At 38.2% G+C, this 20849-nt stretch overlaps 1 protein-coding gene across 1 annotated transcript in view; it reads left to right on the top strand.

Moving 5' to 3' along the window:
• ABCG5 (ATP binding cassette subfamily G member 5) overlaps positions 1-20849 on the top strand; it is a 37081-nt gene that overhangs the window by 7011 nt on the left and 9221 nt on the right. The window contains exons 3-10 of the mRNA XM_036750340.1: positions 13464-13600; positions 14061-14157; positions 14882-15034; positions 16570-16709; positions 17087-17216; positions 18493-18706; positions 18880-19085; positions 20709-20847. Of these exons, the coding sequence (XP_036606235.1) occupies positions 13464-13600; positions 14061-14157; positions 14882-15034; positions 16570-16709; positions 17087-17216; positions 18493-18706; positions 18880-19085; positions 20709-20847 (1216 nt within the window). The remainder of the gene's footprint in view (positions 1-13463; positions 13601-14060; positions 14158-14881; positions 15035-16569; positions 16710-17086; positions 17217-18492; positions 18707-18879; positions 19086-20708; positions 20848-20849) is intronic.

Here is a 20849-nt window from a genome sequence, read left to right on the forward strand (position 1 = left end):
TATTGGTTTGGCCTACCCAAATTGATATTTTTCCAGTTGTTTAGATCTGACTTTATTTGTGTGAAAAGTGTTTTGGAATTGTGTTCATATGGTTCTTGGGTTTGTCTTGGCAGGTAGATTCCTAAGTACTTTATATTGTTTACAAATATTTTAAATGGAATTTCTCTTTATATCTCTTGTTGCTGGGCTTTATTGACCATATAAAGAAATGCTGATGATTTATGTGGGTTTATCTTATATTCTGCAACTTTGTTAAAGTTGTTAATTATTTCAAGCAATTTTTTTAGTTGATGATCTGAGTGATAATTTTTTTCCTTACTGCCAATTCTAATTCCTTCAATTTCTTTTTCTTCTCTTATTGCTATAGCTAACATTTCTAGTACTATATTGAAGAATAGTGATGATAATGAACATCCCTGCTTCACCTCTGATCTTATTGGGAAGGCTTCTAGCTTATCTCCATTACAGATAATGCTTGCTGATGGTTTTAGATTGATACTGCTTATCATTGTAAGGAATGCTTTTATTCCTATTTTCTCAAGTATTTTAATAGGAATGGGTGCTCTATTTTGTCAAAAGCTTTTCAGCATCTATTGGGATAATCATATGACTTCTGTTGGTTTTATTTTTGATATGGTCGATTATATTGATAGTTTTCCTAATATTGAACAGACCCTGCATTTCTGGGATAAATCCCACCTAGTCATAGTGTATTTTTTTTTGGAGGGGGGAAGGCAGGGCAATTGGGGTTAAGTGACTTGCCCAAGGTCACACGGCTAGTAAGTGTGTCAAGTATCTGAGGCTGGATTTGAACTCAGGTCCTCCTGACTCCAGGGCTGGTGCTCTACTCACTGCACCACCTAGCTGCCCCAGTCATAGCGTATTAATCCTTGTGATATATTGCTGTGAAAATTGCCTTGCTAGTATTTGTTCAAAATTTTTGCTTTGATATTCATTAGGGAAATTGGTCCATAATTTTCTTTCTCTGTTTTAGCTCTTCCTAGTTTAGGTATCAGCACCATATTTGTATCACAAAAGGAGCTTGCCAGGACCCTTTCACCTAGTTCATTTATATAGTATTGAAACTGATTATTCTTTAAATGTTTGGTAGAATTCACTTATGAACCCATCTGGCCATGGGGATTTTTTCCTAGGGAGTTCATTAATGATTTGTTCAATTTCTTTTTCTAATATGGGGTTATTTAGGCATTCTATTTCCTGATCTGTTAATCTGGGTAACTTATATTTTTGTAAGTATTCATCCATTTCACTCAGATTGTCTGGCATATAATTGGGCAAAATATTTTCTAATGATTGCTTTAATTTCTTCTTCATTGGTGGTGATTTTATCTTTTTCATTTTGGGTTTTCTTCTTTCTTTTTTTTAAATTAAATTGACCAATGGCTTATCATCATATTGTTTTTTTTTTCCTAAAACCAGCTCCTAGATTTATGTATTAGCTCTATAGTTTTCTTACTTTCAATCTTATTAATCTCACCTTTGATTTTCAGGATTTCCAATGTGGTGCTCAATTAGGGATTTTTAATTTGTTCTTTTTTCTAGCTTTTTTTTTTTTTAGTTACATGCCCAATTCATTGATCTGTTCTTTTTCCATTTTGTTGATGTAAGAATTTAGAGAAATAAAATTTCCCCTCAGTGCTGCTTTGGCTGCATCCCATAAGTTTTGATATGTTGTCTCATTGTTATCATTCTCTTTAATGAAATTATTGATTGTTTCTATGATTTGTTCTTTGACTCACTTATTATTTAGGATTAGATTATTTAGTTTCCAATAATTTTTAATCTATATTTCCATTGCCCTTTGTTGAATGTAATTTTTTATTGCATTATGATCCAAAAAAGAATACATTTACTATTTCTGCCTTTTTGCATTTGATTTTGAGGTTTTTATGCCCTAATACATGGTTAGTTTTTGTGTAGGTGCCAAGTGCTGCTAAGAAACTGTATATTCCTTTCTTTTCCCATTCAGTTTTCTCCAAAGGTCTGTCATATCTAACTTTTCTAATATTCTATTTACCTCCTTAGTTTCTTTTTTGTTTATTTTTTGGTTAGATTTATTGAGTTCTGAGAGGGGACAGCTGAGGTCCCCTGCTAGTATAGTTTTGCTATCTATTTCTTCCTATAACTCAGTTAACTTCTCCCTTACTGGATGCTATACCATCTGGTGCATATATGTTTAGTATTGATACTGTTTCATTGTCTATGGTACCTTTTAGCAAGATGTAGTTTCCTTCATCTCTTTTAATTAGGTCTATTTTTGCTTTTACTTTGTCTGAGGTAAGGATTACTACCCCTGCTTTTTGTTTTACTTCAGCTGAAGCATAACAGATTCTGCTGTAGCCCCTTCCCTTTAGTCTGTGTGTGCCTCTCCGCTTTAAGTGTGTTTCTTGTAAACAACATATTGCAGGATTCTGGTTTTTGATCCATTCTGCTATCTGCTTCTGTTTTATGGGAGAGTTCATCCCATTCACTTTCACAATTATGATTACTGTGTATATCCCTCCATCTTATTCTTCCTCCTGCTTGTCTTCTCTCTCCTTTCACCCTTTCCCTCCTCACCAGTGTTGTGCTTCTGTCTTCCACATTCTGTGATCTGCCCTCCCTTCTATCAGTTCTCACCCCCTCTTAATTGATCTCCTCCCCTTGTAGTTCCCTGTCAGGTAGATTTCTATATTCAGATAGATTTCCATATTCAACTGACTGTGTATATTATCCCCTCTGAGCCAATACTGATAAGAGTAAGGTTCAAATGATGATCCTTGCTCACCCTCCCATTTCCCCCTCCACTGTAATAGGTCTTTAGCGCCTCTTCATGTGAAATAATTTACCCCAGTTCCAGATTCTCTCCCCTCTTCCCTCCCCACCCACCCTCCCTAAGAAGGCAAGCAATTTAACATAGGTCACATGTGTATCATTATGCAAAACCCTTCCACAATACTCATGTTATGAAAAACTAACTATATTTTGCCCCCTCCTATCCTGACCCCCTTTATTCAATTTTCTCCCTTGACCCTGTCCCTTTTCAAAAGTGTTTGCTTTTGATTACCTCCTCTCCCTATCTGCCCTCCCTTCTATTATCCCCCCTTTTTTATCTCCTTCCTCCTTCTTTTCTGCGGGGTAAGATACCCAATTGAGTGTATATGTTATTCCTTCCTCAGGTCAAATCCGATGAGAGCAAGATTCACTCATTCCCCCTCACCTGCCCCCTCTTCCCTTCCAACAGAACTGCTTTTTCTTGCCACTTTTATGTGAGATGATTTACCCCATTCTATCTCTCCCTTTCTCCCTCTCTCAATATATTCCTCTCTCATCCTTTAATTTGATTTTTTTTAAGATATCATCCCTTCCTATTCAACTTACCCTGTGCCCTCTGTTTATATATATATATATATATATATATATATATATATGTGTGTGTGTATATTCCCTTCAGCTACCCTAATACTGAGGTCTCATGAATTACATGCATCATCTTTTCACATAGGAATGTAAACAAAACAGTTCAACTTTAGTAAGTCCCTTATGATTTCTCTTGTTTACCTTTTCATGCTTCTCTTGATTCTTGTGTTTGAAAGCTAGATTTTCTATTCAGCTCTGGTCTTTTCACTGAGAAAGCTTGAAAGTCCTCAGTTTTATTGAAAGTCCATATTTTGCCTTGGAGCATGATACTCGGTTTTGCTGGGTAGGGGATTCTTGGTTTTAATCCTAGCTCCATTGACCTCTGGAATATCATATTCCAAGCCCTTCAATCCCTTAACGTAGAAGCTGCTAGATCTTGTATTATCCTGACTGTCTCTCCACAATACTCAAATTGTTTCTTTCTGACTGCTTGCAGTATTTTCTCCTTGATCTGGGAGCTCTGGAATTTGGCAACAATATTCCTAGGAGTTTTCTTTTTGGGATCTATTTGAGGAGGTGATCTGTGGATTCTTTCAATTTCTATTCTACCCTCTGGCTCTAGAATATCAGGGCAGTTCTCCTTGATAATTTCTTGAAAGATGATATCTAGGCTCTTTTGTTGATAATGACTTCAGGTAGTCCAATAATTTTTAAATGATCTCTCCTGGATCTATTTTCCAGGTCAGTGGTTTTTCCAATGAGATATTTGACATTGTCTTCCATTTTTTCATTCCTTTGGTTCTGTTTTATAACATCTTGATTTCTCATAAAGTCACTAGCTTCTACTTACTGCAATCTAATTTTTAAGGTAGTATTTTCTTCAGTGGTCTTTTGGACCTCCTTTTCCATTTGGCTAATTCTGCTTTTTAAGGCATTGTTCTCCTCATTGGCTTTTTGGAGCTCTTTTGCCATTTGAGTTAATCTATTTTTTAAGGTGTTATTTTCTTCAGCATTTTTTTGGGTCTCCTTTAGCAAGTCATTGACTTGTTTTTCATGGTTTTCTCTCATCACTCTCATTTCTCTTCCCATTTTTCCTCTGCTTCTCTTACTTGCTTTTCCAAATCCTTTTTGAGCTCTTCTATGGCCTCAGACCAATTAATATTTTTCTTGGTGGCTTTTGATGCAGGCTCTTTGACTTCATTGACTTCTTCTGACTGTATGTTTTAGTCTTCTTTGTCACTAAAGAAAGATTCCAAAGTATGAGTCTGAATCTGAGACCATTTTCTCTGCCTGTTCATGTTCCCAGACAACTACTTGACCCTTGAGTTTTTCATCAGGGTATGACTGCTTGCAGAGTAGAGAGTACTTTATCCCAAGCTTGAGGGGTTGTGCTGCTGTTTTCAGAGTTACTTCTACACAACAAGTTCTGTCACACCACTGCTCCTTCTGCCCCAAGAACCGCCAACCAGGACTGCGGCCCAGATCCAGGCAGAGCAAAGCAGGCTTTGCACTCCTGCTCTAATCCGCCACTTAATTTCTCCCACCAAATGGGCCTTGGGCCCTGAAGCAACTGCAGCTGTAGCTCTGGAAGCAGCCTTAGAGCTGCACCACCTCTGCTGCCCCCAAGGTGGTGGCTGACAGCGAACTCCTTTTACTCTGTCCCAGCAACTTTTTCCACTAACCTGTTCTGTTGTCTTTGGCATTTGTGGGTTGAGAAGTAACTGCCACAGTTCAATGATACAGGGCCCTATGGTCTATTCTGCCCAGCTCCTGGTCTGCTTGGTCCTGGCATGGCCCATGCTGGGCTCTGCTCTGCTCCACTCCCAGCTCTGTAAAATAGACCCTTTCCAGAGACCATCCAGGCTCTCCTGGGCTAGAGCCCTCCTTCCCTCTGCTATTTCGTCGGTTCTGCAGCTCTAGAATTTGTTCAAAGACATTTTTATAGGTGTTTGGAGGGACCTGGGGGAGAGCTTAAGCAAGTCCCTGCTTTCCAGCTGCCATCTTGGCTCCGCCCAGAAAGACCATTTTTTCCCCTTGATGTATTAGGCTTAATTTTGCTGCATAAGTGATTCTTGGTTGTAGTCCTAGCTCCTTTGACTTACAGAATATCAAGTTCCATAATCTCAGATCCTTTAATGTTGCAGAAGCCAAGTCCTGTGTAATATTGATTGTGACTCTCCAATATTTGAATAGTTTCTTTCTGGCCACTTGTAGTATTTTTTTCCTTGACCTGATAGTTCTGAAATTTGGCTATACTGTTCTTTGGAGTTTTTATTTCAGAATTTCTTTCCTAAGGTGATTGAGAGATTCTTTTATGTCTATTTTGCCCTCTGGTTCCAGGACATCAGGGCAGTTTTTCTTGACAATTTCTTGAAAGATATTGTCCAGGTCCTCCTTTTGATCATGGCTTTTAGGTAGCCCCATGATTCTGATACTATTTCTCCTGGTTCTATTTTCTAGGTCAGTTGTTTTTTCCAATGAGGTATTTTGCATTTTCTTCCATTTTTCATTCTTTTTGATTTTGTTTGATTCTCAATGTCTCATAGAGTCATTAGCTTCTACTTGCCTGATTCTAACTTTTAAGGTACTGTTTTCCTCAATTAGCTTTTGGTATTTACTTTTCCATTTGGCCAACTGTACTCTTTAAGGAATTGTTTTCTTCAGTGGATTTTTGTATCGCCTTTTCCATTTGCACAATTCTACTTTTTAAGCAGTTTTCCAAGCTATTGACTCTTTTTTCATAATTCTCTTGCATGTCTCTCATTTCTTTTCCCAATTTTTCTTCTACTTTTCTTAAAAGATTTTTAAGCTCTTTTTTGAGATCTTCCATGTGTCCTTTCTGGCCTTGAAACCACTTCCCATTTTTCTTTGGTGTTTTGCCCCAGGTGTTTTGATATTGTTGTTCTCTTCTGAGTTTGTCTTGGTCTTCTCTGTCACCATAATAACATTCTATGGTCAGATTCTTTTTTTGTTGTTTTCTGCTCATCTTTATTTTTGGCCTTTTTTCTTTCTTTTAAATTTGATCTCTGCTCCCAGGGTGGAAGGTGCTCTTTTTGTGCCAGTCACTGCAGGTCCTGGCTGTTTACCTGGTGCTGTGCTGATGTTGCCTTGAGGGCAACAGGGGACCCTCCAGTTGGGTGGTGTGTTGAGGGGATGTGGTGGAGGGTGACTGGCAATGCTGGAGGCCATAGGGGTCTGGCAGCTTACCTGGTACTGAGCTGGGTCCTAGTGGTGGTATCTGGTGTGTGCTGAGGTCCGGTGGGGTTTTTCTGTTTTTGCCTGGGGCCACACTGAAGCCTGTGGAGATCTGGCCACTTGAGGGTACCTGTTTGCCCTGGGTTGTTCTGAAGCATGTGGAAGTCAAACCACTGGAGGACACCTACCTGCCCAGAGCCACATCTGGCCTCCTGAAGATGCCTGTTTGCCCAGGGCTCCACTGAAAAATGTGGTGGTTCTTGAAGTGGGGTCTGCCAGTTTCCCTGGCTATGCTAAGGCACGAGGAGGTCCTGATGTTGGCATTTGACTGCTCCACTACACTGGAGCTCAGGATCTCCTTGCTGGTTTTGCTGAAGTGGGGCTTGCAGCCAGTTTGCTGGGATGCTTCTTGTCTTGGACTGCGCTCCCCTTTTACTCAAATGAGACAGGCCTTTCTTGCCATTTCTCCAAGTCTCCCAGGCTAAAAGACTGCTCTACTCTGTCTTTCCATTGGCTCTGATATTCCAGGATGTGTTCTGGGGTGCTATTTATGGTTGTTTGGAGGTGAATAAGAGAGAGCTACAGCAATTTACTGCTTACTTCACCATCTTGACTCCCAAAAGTCCTCTATTGCTATTTTTTGAAATGATTTAACCAAGATGAGGCTCGTGGGGGTGGGGGTAAGGGTAGGGAGGGGGAGAGCATGGATTAGACAACTACATAAGGACATCCTTTTTTCTTTAATTTTAAAAATATTTGATTGCTGCTTAATTTTTTAAATATCTTTGTCACTATCCAATGATCCATGTCCCATAGAACTATAACAAAGAGAGATGGTTAAGTAAAACAAACCAACACATTGGTTATGTCCAACAATATTTGCTTCATTTTATACCAGTATTTCTTTTTTAAATTAAAAAAAATTTTTTTTATTAGTATTTCATCTGCTCTAGGCAGAGAGGAGGGAGGTTGGTTCTTTCCTCCACCAGTCTTCTGAAGTCAAGATTGCCCAGGGCAGCAATCAGAAATATGATATATTTCTTTATTTTTCTTTATTATGGTAATTCTATAGATTGCTTTCTTGGTTTTGCTTACTTTAATCTGAATCAGTTCATATAAATCTTCACAGACGTATGTTGTCTGGACCACCAGTGGCACACTAGGGACATCTAAGAGATCCATGGGCTGCTCTCCTATAATATACATAAATATACATATATGTATATATTGTATATATAATGTATCTGTAGTATGTATATATTTACACAGATATATTACAGGAGTATGTTATATATGTACTTATTACAGGAACATATTACATATATTCAGGCACATTATTTGAAAATGCCTATCTTTATATTCTTAGCATGAATTAATCACTCTACTTAATGAATGAATGTATGAATGAGTGAGAAAAGCATTTATTAAGCTCCCACTATGTACAAATCACTGTGCTAAGTGCTGGGAATACAAATAATAATTCACTACAGTCCTGGCTCTCCAGGATCTTGTGATTGGGGAAGACAACACTTAAAAGAAAATTCAGCTGTAGAATGGCTGGAAAGTTTCAGAAGTCCAAAGAGGGAAGCAGTGGTTTGGATGGCAAGACCTAGGGGGTCTTAATGTCCATAAGTAGGTCAAATGACAAATGCTGAGAGATTGTAGGTTCTTTTCTGATGCCTGAGCTATACCCAATGTTCCATCTTGTGAGGTTGGAAAAAAATAAATACCAGATGAGCTACAAGATGTGGATTTTTTTTTCCTCACAGCAACTCACAAAGACCATCTACTAAAGAGTAGAGGAGCTACAATCAGCATAGGTGGAGGGAGCATCCCACAGATTATTAAAAAGTATTTATTGATATTTTTTGTTTCTTACATCACCACAGTTATCCCAAGTATCCTTCCCCTTCCCTCCCTCTCCCATACAGAGCTATCTCACAGGATAAATGCTATATTTTAGAGAGGAAAAAAAGTTAGCACAATTGATCGATACATTGAAAAAAGTCTGAAAACACGTGCAGTGTGTAACACTTACGGACTTCTCACCTCCATGAAGGGGTAATTTGGTGGTATCTTCTCATCCTCTTCATTTGAGTGCTTTGTGATCTTTATAATTTTGTTATATCTATTTTTCATTTTTTGGTGGTAGTTCTTTCCATTTACATTGTTGTAGTCCCTCTGTATATTGTTTTCTTGGATTTACTGACTTCACTCTGCATCAGTTCATATAGATCTTTTCATGTTTCTCTATATACATCACAGACATCATTTCTTATATACCACAATTTGTTTAGCCATTCCCCAATCAATGGACATCTACTTTGTTTCCAATTTTTCGCTGTCAAAAAAGTGCTGCTATAAACATTGTACTGGGGTATGAGCCTAGTAATGGAGTATTTGGTTCAGAGTATGCACATTTTTGTCACTTTATTGGCATAATTCCAAATTGCTTTCCAATATGACTATACCATTTCATGGCTCCACCAACAATATATTACTGTGCTTATTCTTCTACAACTGCTCCAACATTAACTATTGCTATTTTTTTTTGACATTTTTGCCCATTTCCAGGGTGTGAGATATAACTTTAGGGTTGTTTTGGTTTGCATTTCTGTGATTATTAGTGATCTGGAGCATTTCTTCATATGGTTGTGAATATTTTGCAGTTCTTTTAAGAACTGTTTGTTCCTATTGTTTGACCATAAAATTTATCTGTTAGGGAATGGCCATTAGTCTCATATATAGTTATTATTTACATAGCTTGGATACCAAACTCTCATCAGACAAATTTGATATATCTTTTCCCATTTCACCACTTCTCTTCTTACCCTAGATTCATTAATGTTGTCTATGCAGAAACTTTTAGTTTCAAGTAATCAAAATTATCTATTTTTAGTAATCTTTAGTATCTTTTTGTAACTGCCTCTATCTCTTATTTCATCAAGAATGCATCTTCTACCCATAGTTGTGAGAGGTATATGATCTGCTTCTCTTCTAATTTGTTTTTATAATAGGATCTTTAATATTAAGGTTTCAGATCCATTTAGAATATATTGTGAAATGTGGCATAAGACCAATGTCTAAGCCTAATTTCTGTCATAATGCTTTCCAGTTTTCCTAGTGGTTTTTTTTAATCAAATAAGTTTTTCTGTAGGTAATTTGTTTTTCCACTTTACTGAACACTGGGTTATTGAGTTCTATTGCATTGGAATTTCTCTTGTCTAGTATTTTCCATTGATCTGTCTCTCCATTCTTTACCCAAAACCAGGTGGTTTTGATGACTGCTACTTTATGATATAGTTTGAAATCTGGAAGTGCTATTCTCCCTTCATCCCTAATTCTTTCATAATTTCCTTTAGTACTCTCAAACTTTTACTTTTCCATATGAATTTTGTTATTTTATCACGTTCTGCAAAGTATTCCCTTGGTAGTTTGATTGGTATAACATTAAAAGTATAAATTAATTTTGGTAGTATTGCCACTTTTGTTATTTTGACACAGCCTAAGCACTGAATATACCTCCAGCTATTTAAATTGCTCTTTACATCTTCAAGGAATACTTTGTCATAAGTCTTTTTTGTACTTTGGGAGGTTAATTCCCAGATAGCTTATATATTGTGTAGTTATTTGAAATGAGATTTCCTTTTCTATTATTTTCTTGTGTTTTGTCATTATGTAGAAATGTTGTTGATTTTTGAAGATTTATTTGCATCCTGCTACTTTGCTGAAGAAGCTATTGTCTCAATTAGTATGTTTATTGATTCCTTAAGATTTTCCAAATAAGCCTTCATGTCATTAGCAGAGATGGCTTTTTCTCTTTTTTAAATCTATCTTTATTTCTTAGATTTCTTTCTCTTGTCTAATTGCTATTGCTAGCATTTCCAGAATTATATCCATTAATAGTGGGGAGAATAAGCATCCTTATTTCACTTCTGTATTTATTGTATTCCCATTGCATATGATGATTACTTTTAATTTTAGATAGATGCAATTTATGATATTTTTAAAAGATCCCTCTTTACCTGTATGTTGTAGGAATTTTTTTAAGTGTTGTGCTTTATCAAAGGCTTTTTCTTCTTCTATAAAGATGATTATGAAGTTTTGGATTTTTGATGATTATGTTGATTGTTTTCCTAATGTTGAACCATCTTTGCATCCCTGGTATAAATCCCACTGGAATTATTATGATTTCTTTGATAAATTGCTGTAGTCTGAGGATTTTGTTTAAAATTTTGAGTTAATGTTCATTAATGATATTGGCCTATGGTTTTCTTTCTGTGTTTTATCTCTCCCTGGTTTAGATATTTGGACTATATTTGTCTCTGGTAGAGTACTTTCTTTCTCAAGTTTTGAGAATGATTTGTGAAGTATGGCTACTAACTGTTCTTTACAAATTCCATGGAATTCTAGAAATTGTCCCACCTATTCTTGAAGCACTGAAGAAGCATGATATTGAATTTAAAAAATCAGACATTTTGCTAGGATCTTATAAACAGCAGCAACACCATTCTTCCCATCTCTGGCAAAGCTTTAATTGGTAGTAAGGAGCAGTTGGGGGACCTGCTCATATTCTTTGTTGTTGTTATTTAGTCATTTCAGTTTCACCAGATTCTTCATGACTCCATCTGGAGTTTTCTTGGCAAAGATACTAGAATAGTTTGCCATCTCCTTCTCCAAATCATTTGACAGATGAGGAAGCTGAAGAAAACAGAATTAAGTGACTTGTCTAGGGTCACACAGCTAGCAAGTATCTGAAGCCAGATTTGAATTCACAAAGATGAGCCTTCCTGAGTTCAGGCCTGACACTATCCATTGAAACACCTAGATGTCCCAAATCTTTAAAAATCTGTAAATCACTGTCTTGTGACTTCTAGGGTTTTTTGTTTGTTTCTGCCTAGACCTGTGATTTCATGGGTATAGGGAACTTCCCATGAGGAAATTCCCTATACCAATGCAGATCACCTACTGTTCTGCAACTTATGCTCTTAGGAAGTTACCTGGGAGCACTGAGATGATAAATGACTTCCTCCAGGTTACACAACCAGGATGTTTCCGAGGCAGTACTTAAACAGAGGTCTTCCTGACTAGAAGGTTAAGGGTCTATCCACTATACCACACTGCTTCTCAATATTGTTAGTTATTAGTTTTATCACCTTGGGGGGCTTGTATAAGCTGGCTCTGGAAACTTTACTCCGTATGTGGAACATATTTTTATGGATTGTCACCTTGTTGAAGGCAGGGTTCATCCCTATATCCTTTAATGGACCTCATATAATGTCTTACATACAGGAGATATTCAGAAAAATTTTCTTGTATAAATAAAACCAAGAACAGAAGGAATGCAGAAAATTGGGGGGAAACTTTCATAGACAATCTCTCAGATAGTATGTGATTCGGTTGGAATATTGCTGTGGTGTAGGAAATGGTGAGTTGGTTCATTCAGAAAAACATGGCAAGACTTGAAGGAAGAGGCAATTCACCTTCAGAGAAACAGATGATAGGAGGAAATAGTACAGTCTTATATGCATGTGTATGAGTGTATATGTGTATATATGTGTATGTTTATAGATATCTATATATATCTACACTTAATTGTAGCCTTCTTTACAGCTATGGGGAGGGTTGGGGTGGGAAGGGTGGAGCAAGGGGGAAAATAAAGCAAAAAGTGCACAGCAGAGAACAAAAGAAAATCTAGAAGGAAGCAAAGCTGGGTAGCTTTGAAAACAATGTGTATTTATTATATAGGTTTTCTTGAAATGGAAATTTATTGTCATATCGAATCCTCTCTCATGGCAATTTTCCTTTCTTTTCTCATTTTGTATTTAAGTTTAAAATAATAATAACCATAAAAAAGTAGATACTCAGTATCTACTCCCTTGTTTCCACCCCTGAGATTCTCCTCCTTCATTCTCTCCTCTACATTTCTGAGCTCACTGATAGTTAGTAGTAACCTCTTTGGACTTTTAGCCCAAAAGGGAGAGATTATCCTAGACACATCCCCACCCCTCCCCCAACCCCTTAGATAAGACTTAGAGAAAACAAAGACAAAAGACTTTCTCACCACAAACTTCAGGCAAGTTTGTGGTAATAGTCCTCTTAGCAATAGTCAGTACTTATTATTTCTGTTCATGTAAAATTTGCAGCACTAAGTGCAGGCTTGTGGACAGAAAAAAACTTCTATTTCAAATTGCTCACAAGTTAATGTCCCACATCTTGCCACTGGCTCAGACAAGCCCAAAGGCTGAGGTTCAGAAATGTCAAGTGAATTGCCCTTGGTCACAGAGTAGGATTTTAACCCCTGTCTCCCGTCAGTCCAGATCCAGCATTGTCCATTACAATATGCACTCTCTTACTAATTCCTGCCCTATAAACTAATAACCAAACAAAAAAGACAAATAAACACTAATTACTACTGCTTATATCATACAACAATTTAAGGTGTGTAATTTGTTCTCACAATAGCCCTATGAGGTAGATAATACAAATAAAATAATCCCCAATTTACAGATCAGAAAACTGAGGCATAGAAAGGTGAGGTCATTTTGTCAGTATCACACAACTAGTATCAGATCCAAGGCTTTTAATTAAGAATCAACACTTTAAAAAGCATTAACAGCATATCCCTACTCATACCATAGTTTGTATCCTGGTAAAAGAAAATGGCCTATGCCCTTAGTTCTGTTTGTTACATGAGTCAGCAACAGAAGTCAAGAAGGGATTATTGGTCATTGCAGCTAAAGCATCTTTGTAGCAGGCAAGGGTTTGGAAGTTGGCTGGGATGCAATAAAAAGGGTTTTGGTTTTTTGGTTTTGGTTCATCTTGGTTGGCAATGAATTCTTACAGCAAACAACAAGTGCAAATCACTAGAAAGTAGGTGGATGAAGGTGTTTCTTCTGCCTTCGCAGGTTCTGGAAAGACTACTTTGCTAGATGCCATATCTGGCAGATTAAGACACAAAGGTATCTTCCTTGGAGAGGTGTGTGTGAATGGGCAGCAGCTGAAAAGAGAGGAATTTCAAGATTGTTTCTCCTATGCCCTACAGGTAGGGTTTCTGCCTTCTTGAATCTTAAACCCACAAAGTATAGCAGTCGGAGCTGAAGCAGGACCCTGAAAATCTGATCTTTCTTTTTTTTTTTAACAGTTTAAATTCAAATATTTTTGTAATTATTCTTCTTAATGTACCATCTCAGAAAAATACCTTTGCTAAAAAGCTAACTATGGCTGATTGTTAGGGGAAGGACACTACTGGGGGCTCATGAGGGACAGTATTTGAAACCTAGCTCCTTAGGGTCCTAGAATCCCGAGAGTAGTAGTCAGCCATCCTCTGGGGATCTACTGACTCCCGTCAGAATTAGGAAGTCCTGGATGGCAGGAATTGTCTTGTTTGCTTTTTTTTTAATATCTTCGATGCTCACTACAGTACCTGCCACAAAGTAAGTACTCAATAAATGCCTTTTATCATTCATTTATTCATTCATTCCTCTTCCCGGCCACTGCTATAGAATGAAACCTTGCTGAGTAACCTCACAGTACGAGAGACACTGTCCTATACTGCAAAATTGGCCATTCGTGAGGGTTCTAAAGACCTCTTCCAAGAAAAGGTGAGTAGCTCTTACAGGGTCTTGGTTGAAGAGCTCCTTTCCCAGTGATGCTCGAGTGACCCAGCCTCACAGAAATCTGCAGCTTCATTTCTCTAGGGAGAGTCAAAGAGTAGCACGGTAAGTCAAAGCATAAGTGGGAGGTGGTGGCCTAGAGGCTTCAGCAACCCCGAGTACCATCTGCATTCCTTCTCTTCCTCCCTACATATACCCATGTACTTCCCACTTCACCTGCTCCTCAGTTTCAAAGACTCATAATGTCTAAGGACAATGCAAAAACCATCTCAGACTTTCCATTCTGGTCTTCTACCTTTAGCTCATACTCTTGGTTCTGACCCTGATCTCACACCCATTTGGAGGGCTACCTCAGCTATCAGGACTCCTTCTCTGCAAGGAGAAAGCTCTCCAAGAATTGTTCCTTGTGACTTTGTAACAGGCTCAAAGGATACAAAGAAATTTGCATGAACTTGGTATCACACAACCAAGGTCAAGAAACAATGTGAGCTGGTTCTAGGATCCTTCCTCTGTGATGACAGGAAAGAAGCCATTTCAAACTGATTTGACTTCTATTGCAATGCTACTGATTTCCTGACTCCCACGGGGCTGTGTGTTGGATCTTTTGGGCCATTTACAATTTACTTTGTCCACTAGCCAGGGTCAGTGTTTCCATTACCTGAGAAGGACCAAGTTTCATAAATGGAACAAGTGATGCTCTGGTCCTGCTTGGGCTTTGTGTCTCCTGCAGGTGGAGGCAGTAATGGCGGAAATGAACCTCAGCCATATTGCTAACAGACTGATTGGGAAACAAGCCTTTGGGGGAATTTCTAGTGGTGAAAGGCGCCTCATCTCCATTGCAGCCCAGCTCCTTCAGGATCCTAGTGAGTATTCACCAAGAGTATTCACCCAAGAGCATGTTCCTGGAGGGTCTCTCATGGTATATCTTGTTACCACCAGTCCATCTATAGGGCTCCTATTGGGCTATGTGTGTTTATAAAATTTAATTTTATTATTATATATTTATTAAATAATTAGATAATATATTATGTATTATATAACATATTATATGTAATATATTATATACATATATTATGTAATCATATAATATATACTTATAATTAATTTTATAAAATTAATTTCCCAAGTATTTTCTAAATACCACAGTACTTACTATTTTGGATTATTGATGATTTCTCTAACTCCAATTTAAAATACATGTTGTAAAAGGGAGTTTTATACCTTGACAGTTGTATTTTAGTGTTAAATTGGCAGGAAGTAGATTCAAAGAACCCCAAATTTTGCACATCCCAGATGCACAGGGATTTGTTATCCTCATTCCTATCTTACCCCCAAATTTCCCAGCTGTGCCAAGTTTTTGGAGAGGAAACTCAATAAGCCTTGGTATGTAAGTGACCTTTTGTGGCAAGGATCAAGGGAAAAGAAAAACCCAATGCAAATGGTATGCTTAATTCCCCCTGCCTAGGCTGATGCCATTTGTTATTCTGATGAGCACTATGGGAGCCAGGTAGCAACCACCCTCTCTTGTTGGGAAGTTTTTTATTCTTCTAGCGAAAAAACTCATCTCTATAATTCCTATCTATTCAAGTAATAGTTAAGACTTTTGGGTCTTCAGCTGGTCCTTATCTATCAGAAGGAAAGAGTAAGAAAAACACAGTGAGTTTTCTTCATTCAGGAAAAAAATGAAAGCCTCTCCAAACAATCAGACTGACATGCTCATTTAATTCTGGTGCATCTCAGGCCTATGAGCAGGTAAAATTGTCCTGACATGCAATCCTAGTCTTCATTAAAAATGCATGCAGGTTTTAGAAAGCAAGTGAAGGTTAAAATTTTTCTACTTAAAAAAAAAACAGTCTCTTGCCTCTCAGCTCTTCAAAATCAACTTTTCTAATGATAGGTTTATAAACCTAGAGCTGGAATGGAACTTAAAGAATATATAGTCATTTTAAAGGCACAGAATGGTTAAGTGACTTGTCCGTGTTACATAGGTAGTTCTATGGCTTACTATGCATTAGTTCTGGTTCCAAATCACCCAGACAGATGACTGGTAAAAACTATGTTTCTCACACTGCTCTCTCTAGCCCTGCCTCCCTCACTCCTTTAAAAAAAAGTACTCACATTTATTCAGCATTTTTCAGTTTACAAAGTCCTCTATGGAGAATCTTCTGTGACTAAAGTACAAAAAGGAAGTGGGGGCATTTTCAGGATGGTCTGTCTCCTGGTCCAAGAGTAGAAGTTAGTTTTTATTCTCTCCATTTGGACATTTGTCTAATTTATTTCTTCAAGTGGGTCAAGACATTTCAAGAGAAAGTTCAAACTTCATCACACCATCCCAAGACTCAGCCCTTGACTCTGAAATCACACTCCAATCCATGTCTTGGTCCCTTTCTGCCTACAGAAGTGATGCTGTTTGATGAGCCAACCACAGGGCTGGACTGTATGACAGCAAATCAGATTGTAGTACTGCTTTCTACATTGGCCCGCAGAAATCGGATTGTGATCCTCACCATCCATCAGCCCCGCTCAGAACTGTTCCAGGTGAGTGACCTCATCTCTCCGATGGCCACTGGGGTGAGAATAATAGCTCTCTTGCTGCTTGGGATGTGGGCATTGCAGGGTCTGTTCCCTACCTACAATCCAACCCCAGACAGCTGCTTCACTGGCCTCCATATGAAACAGCAGGGTCACAGGTAAGAACCTGGCTTCTGCTGCACAAATAATCCTTCCCCATAATAGCTCCTGACAAGTCTCACTTGTGCTATGACATCAGAAAAATTAAGAGCAAACACTGTTAGCAGTGGCGGTCAAAGGATGATACTATGTGGATAGAATCCTTAAAGGACTCTTTCATAACTTATTTTTGCTAGTGACATCTTAGCACAATTAGATACTAACCCAGTCTATTGTCCAAATAGCTGTTTGATAAAATTGCTATCATGAGCTGTGGAGAGTTGGTTTTCTGTGGGGCACCTATGGAAATGATTGATTTCTTCAGTGACTGCAACTATCCTTGTCCGGAACACTCAAACCCATTTGACTTTTATAGTAAGTTACTCTTTTTTTGCCATCTCATCACAAGTCCTTGTAACTGAAAGCATCATGATCTGCTAAAATGACCCCCATGTCTTCTTTGGTTCTTTACCATGCCATTCAAGGCTCAGTAACATCTATTTGACCATGATAGCTACAGAGAGGGAACCTGACTAACAATATTTATCTTCGAGATAAAAGTGAGTAGGGAAATCTGTCCTCACCAAGCCTTTATTTTAAGTGGAGAAAAGTAAAGCTTCTATGAACTAGAGGAGGTCCTCAATGTCAGAAGTGGAGTACAGGACTTTTTTACTCATCTCAGTCTTCACTGTGTAACAAAATACAATGAAGAGAGTTTGTCTTTTAGGAACAACGATGCCTCATTATTGCTGGTGCTCATAAATATATCGATCTAAATCTATTAGTCAAGTGGCAGCCTCACTCCTACTTCGATTGGCCTTTGCAATAGACAAAGGACTAGCTTTGTATGGTAGCTAAGCTGTATAGTTTTTAACTGTGCAAGGATGTACCATGTTGGAGTGGAAAAATGATTGGCTTGGGAATCAAGCAATAGGAACTTGAGGGACTTCTAAAGTGGGGTATAGTGGAAAGTGTATTGGATCTAAGAGTTAGAAGACATTGGGTTCAAATCCTAGCTCCTCTAATTATTGCCTTTGTGACCTTCATGTGAAAAATTAGGCAACCTGGACTAGATGTTCCTCTGAGCTCCAATTCTCAGGATTCTATGATCTGGTCCCAGGTCTTCCAATGACTTTATATGGAACCCTGCGCAAGCCAAGTCAAATCATCAGGAAGCCATAGCTTCCTCATTTATAAAATGTCAGAGATCTAAATAGGATCTAAAAACTGAGATGTAGTGATCTTAGACATTTAGACTGAGGATGTCCAATCCTCAAAGTCCCTTCAATACATATTTTATGAGTTTATGATCCAACTACAATACAGTACTTATGGTGACTCCACATGAAAAACCACTTGGCTATCTTCACTAAATAAAGTCCTAATTTTTTTCCACATCCACTTGAAATATATGGACCTATTTTCAAATGAAAGATTTCTGAAATGCTGATGTCTATGGTGCAGATAGGATTAAAGCATTAAGATTTTGCGGTAATAATCCTGATTATATAAGATTTAGGAGCTGACTGAGTTTTGATTAGATGTGAAAAACCATTCACTATGTTAATTTAGAGAATTAAGGTTAATTTAGGTTAATTTAGAGAAACATGCAAATATTAAAGTTGCTGATTTCTTCTTGGGAAAATTCCAGTGGACCTGACATCAATAGATACCCAAAATAAAGAATGTGAAATAGAAACCTACAGGAGGGTGCAGTTGATTGGATCTGCCTATAAAACTTCAGCAATTTATCAACAAACTTTGGAGAATATTAAAAAAGTAAGACATATGCAAGCATTACCACCAGTTCCTTTCAAAACTAAGGATTCTCCTGGAACCCTCACCAAACTGGGCATCCTCTTGAGGTAAGAGCTCCACCAGAAATTACCAGGTTTGAATAGAACTTACTTGCTAATACCTTGACCTTGGCATTTAAAACTTGGTATAAAATTCCTTCTGTACCTCCCTCAGTCTTCCTATATGGTGCCTGGATAATGTTAAAACAGAAGAATTTTTAAAAGTTTACTTGGGCTTTCAGGAAAATAATGAGAAACTCATTGAGAAATAAAATGGCAGTGTCTGTGCGACTCATTCAGAATTTCGTCATGGCTTTGCCCCTGATGTTTTTTATCCTTCACCTGAGGAACGATGCGCTCAAGGGTGCTGTGCAGGACCGAGTGGGCCTTCTTTACACATGTGTGGCAGGATTACCCTATACTGGCATGCTCAACGGTATCTCTTACTGTAAGTATGCCCTAAGACCAACCTTACATAGAGGAAGAAGAGGTGGGGAACTATGTGATGGTATGATTTGAGGAAGGTCTTCCTTTCCCTAAAGAATCTTCCTTGCCCAATTTCCATGGTGCAAAAATTCGACCACTAAATAATGATCAGACCTTTTGAATTTAGTATTATTCTCTTTAGACTCTATTCTTAAAATACCAGGAGGTGGTAACAACTTACTAATGCTTTAGCCTAATTATGCATTACCTTATCAGACGCCTTATGTCAGAGGGTGTAATAAAAGGGGCCCTTGGGCAGCACTGAAGCACTAGGAGTCTTAAATAAGAATGAGAGTGAGTGCTTGGAGGTAGGAGAGATTGATGGGGAAAAAGTAAAGAAAGGAGAGCTAAGGGGCATGAAAGACAAGTAGCCTACTACCATCCTTGGGTTCCATGTCTTGGAGCACAAAGGCCTGCAACCAGGGTGTGCTGAAGCCAGTCCCTATTGGCTAGCTGATCGTTAGATTTTTGGTGTGAGCATTTACACCTTGGAAATCAGCAAATGCTATACATAAATCAGGGTTTGGTTCATGATTTGATTTTGAGACTTAGGATAGAGAAAATGTTAATAATGACAAACTTAAAAGTATGTTGTACATTTCCTTTTAACAGTGTGTTTTCAGAGTCATTTGTTAATAATCACTTATTAGCACACCCTTGGCCTGCACCATATCAAACTTTTACATTCTTATCAGGATTATTTTGGGGCACCTACAGCCAGAATTTCAATATGGGTAGAGAGCCAGATGTCTGATTTATTCAGGAAATGGGAGTTTGAAGGAGTACCAAAGTATAGCCTTTTGGTTTAGAGCAGACTCCTCATCGGGACAACCTATAAATAGGATCTAAAAACTGAGATGTAGTGATCATCTTGTGTTTTCTATCATCTCTACACTCAGATCTGCCATATCCTATTAATGGGTTTGAGGATAAGCTATTTGGAATCTAGGCTGAGACCAAGGCATATTATCCTTTTTCCTTTTCTTGTTTTTAGGGAAGCACCAGTGTCTTGTCTTGTACTGTGTTTGTATATATTTCCTACCGAGACAGCGAAATTGCTACTTCAAATTAGAAGAAAATAATTTTATTATTTTTATCCAAATTATATTAAAATTCAAACTCTGTGCAGACAAATGCAATAATTCAGTGCTGTTCTAGCATTTTAGACATGGAAGAGACCTCAGTCCATTCTCGGTCTGCAGTTGAGGTTCAGCTGAAAAGTGATTTGCCCCGAGTCACACAGGGAATACATAAATAGCAATTCACACCCAGGTCTCATAATTCCAAAGTCAGTGTTCTTTCCAGTACTCCAGGAAAATAGGTCACCTCTAATCCTACTTCTCAGCTCTGCCCAGGGTAAGATCGAGAGACCCCTAATCTGCTGGGCTCTGAGGACAAACATCCTGATCTCCTTTCTTCCCAGCTGGGGAAAGGGCACTTGCTTCAGGGAACTCCAGACAATCTCTCTCCCAACTAGTCTTCATCTGCCAGTCTTGGTGCACCCTGAGTTCAGTTCAGTTTCAGCCTGTCTCTTCTTCCTTAGTCCTGGAGTGACTGACTTTTGAAAACTACATTCCTTGTACAGTTCCTGCTTTACGGGCCGTTAGTGACCAAGCGAGCCAAGATGGTTTATATCAGAAGTGGCAAATGCTGTTGGCCTACATCCTGCACATTCTTCCCTTCAGCATCCTCAGTGTGGTGATTTTCAGCAGTGTGATCTATTGGT

Source organism: Trichosurus vulpecula, chromosome 3, assembly GCF_011100635.1.
Source record: "Trichosurus vulpecula isolate mTriVul1 chromosome 3, mTriVul1.pri, whole genome shotgun sequence".
NCBI classification, from domain to species: domain Eukaryota; kingdom Metazoa; phylum Chordata; class Mammalia; order Diprotodontia; family Phalangeridae; genus Trichosurus; species Trichosurus vulpecula.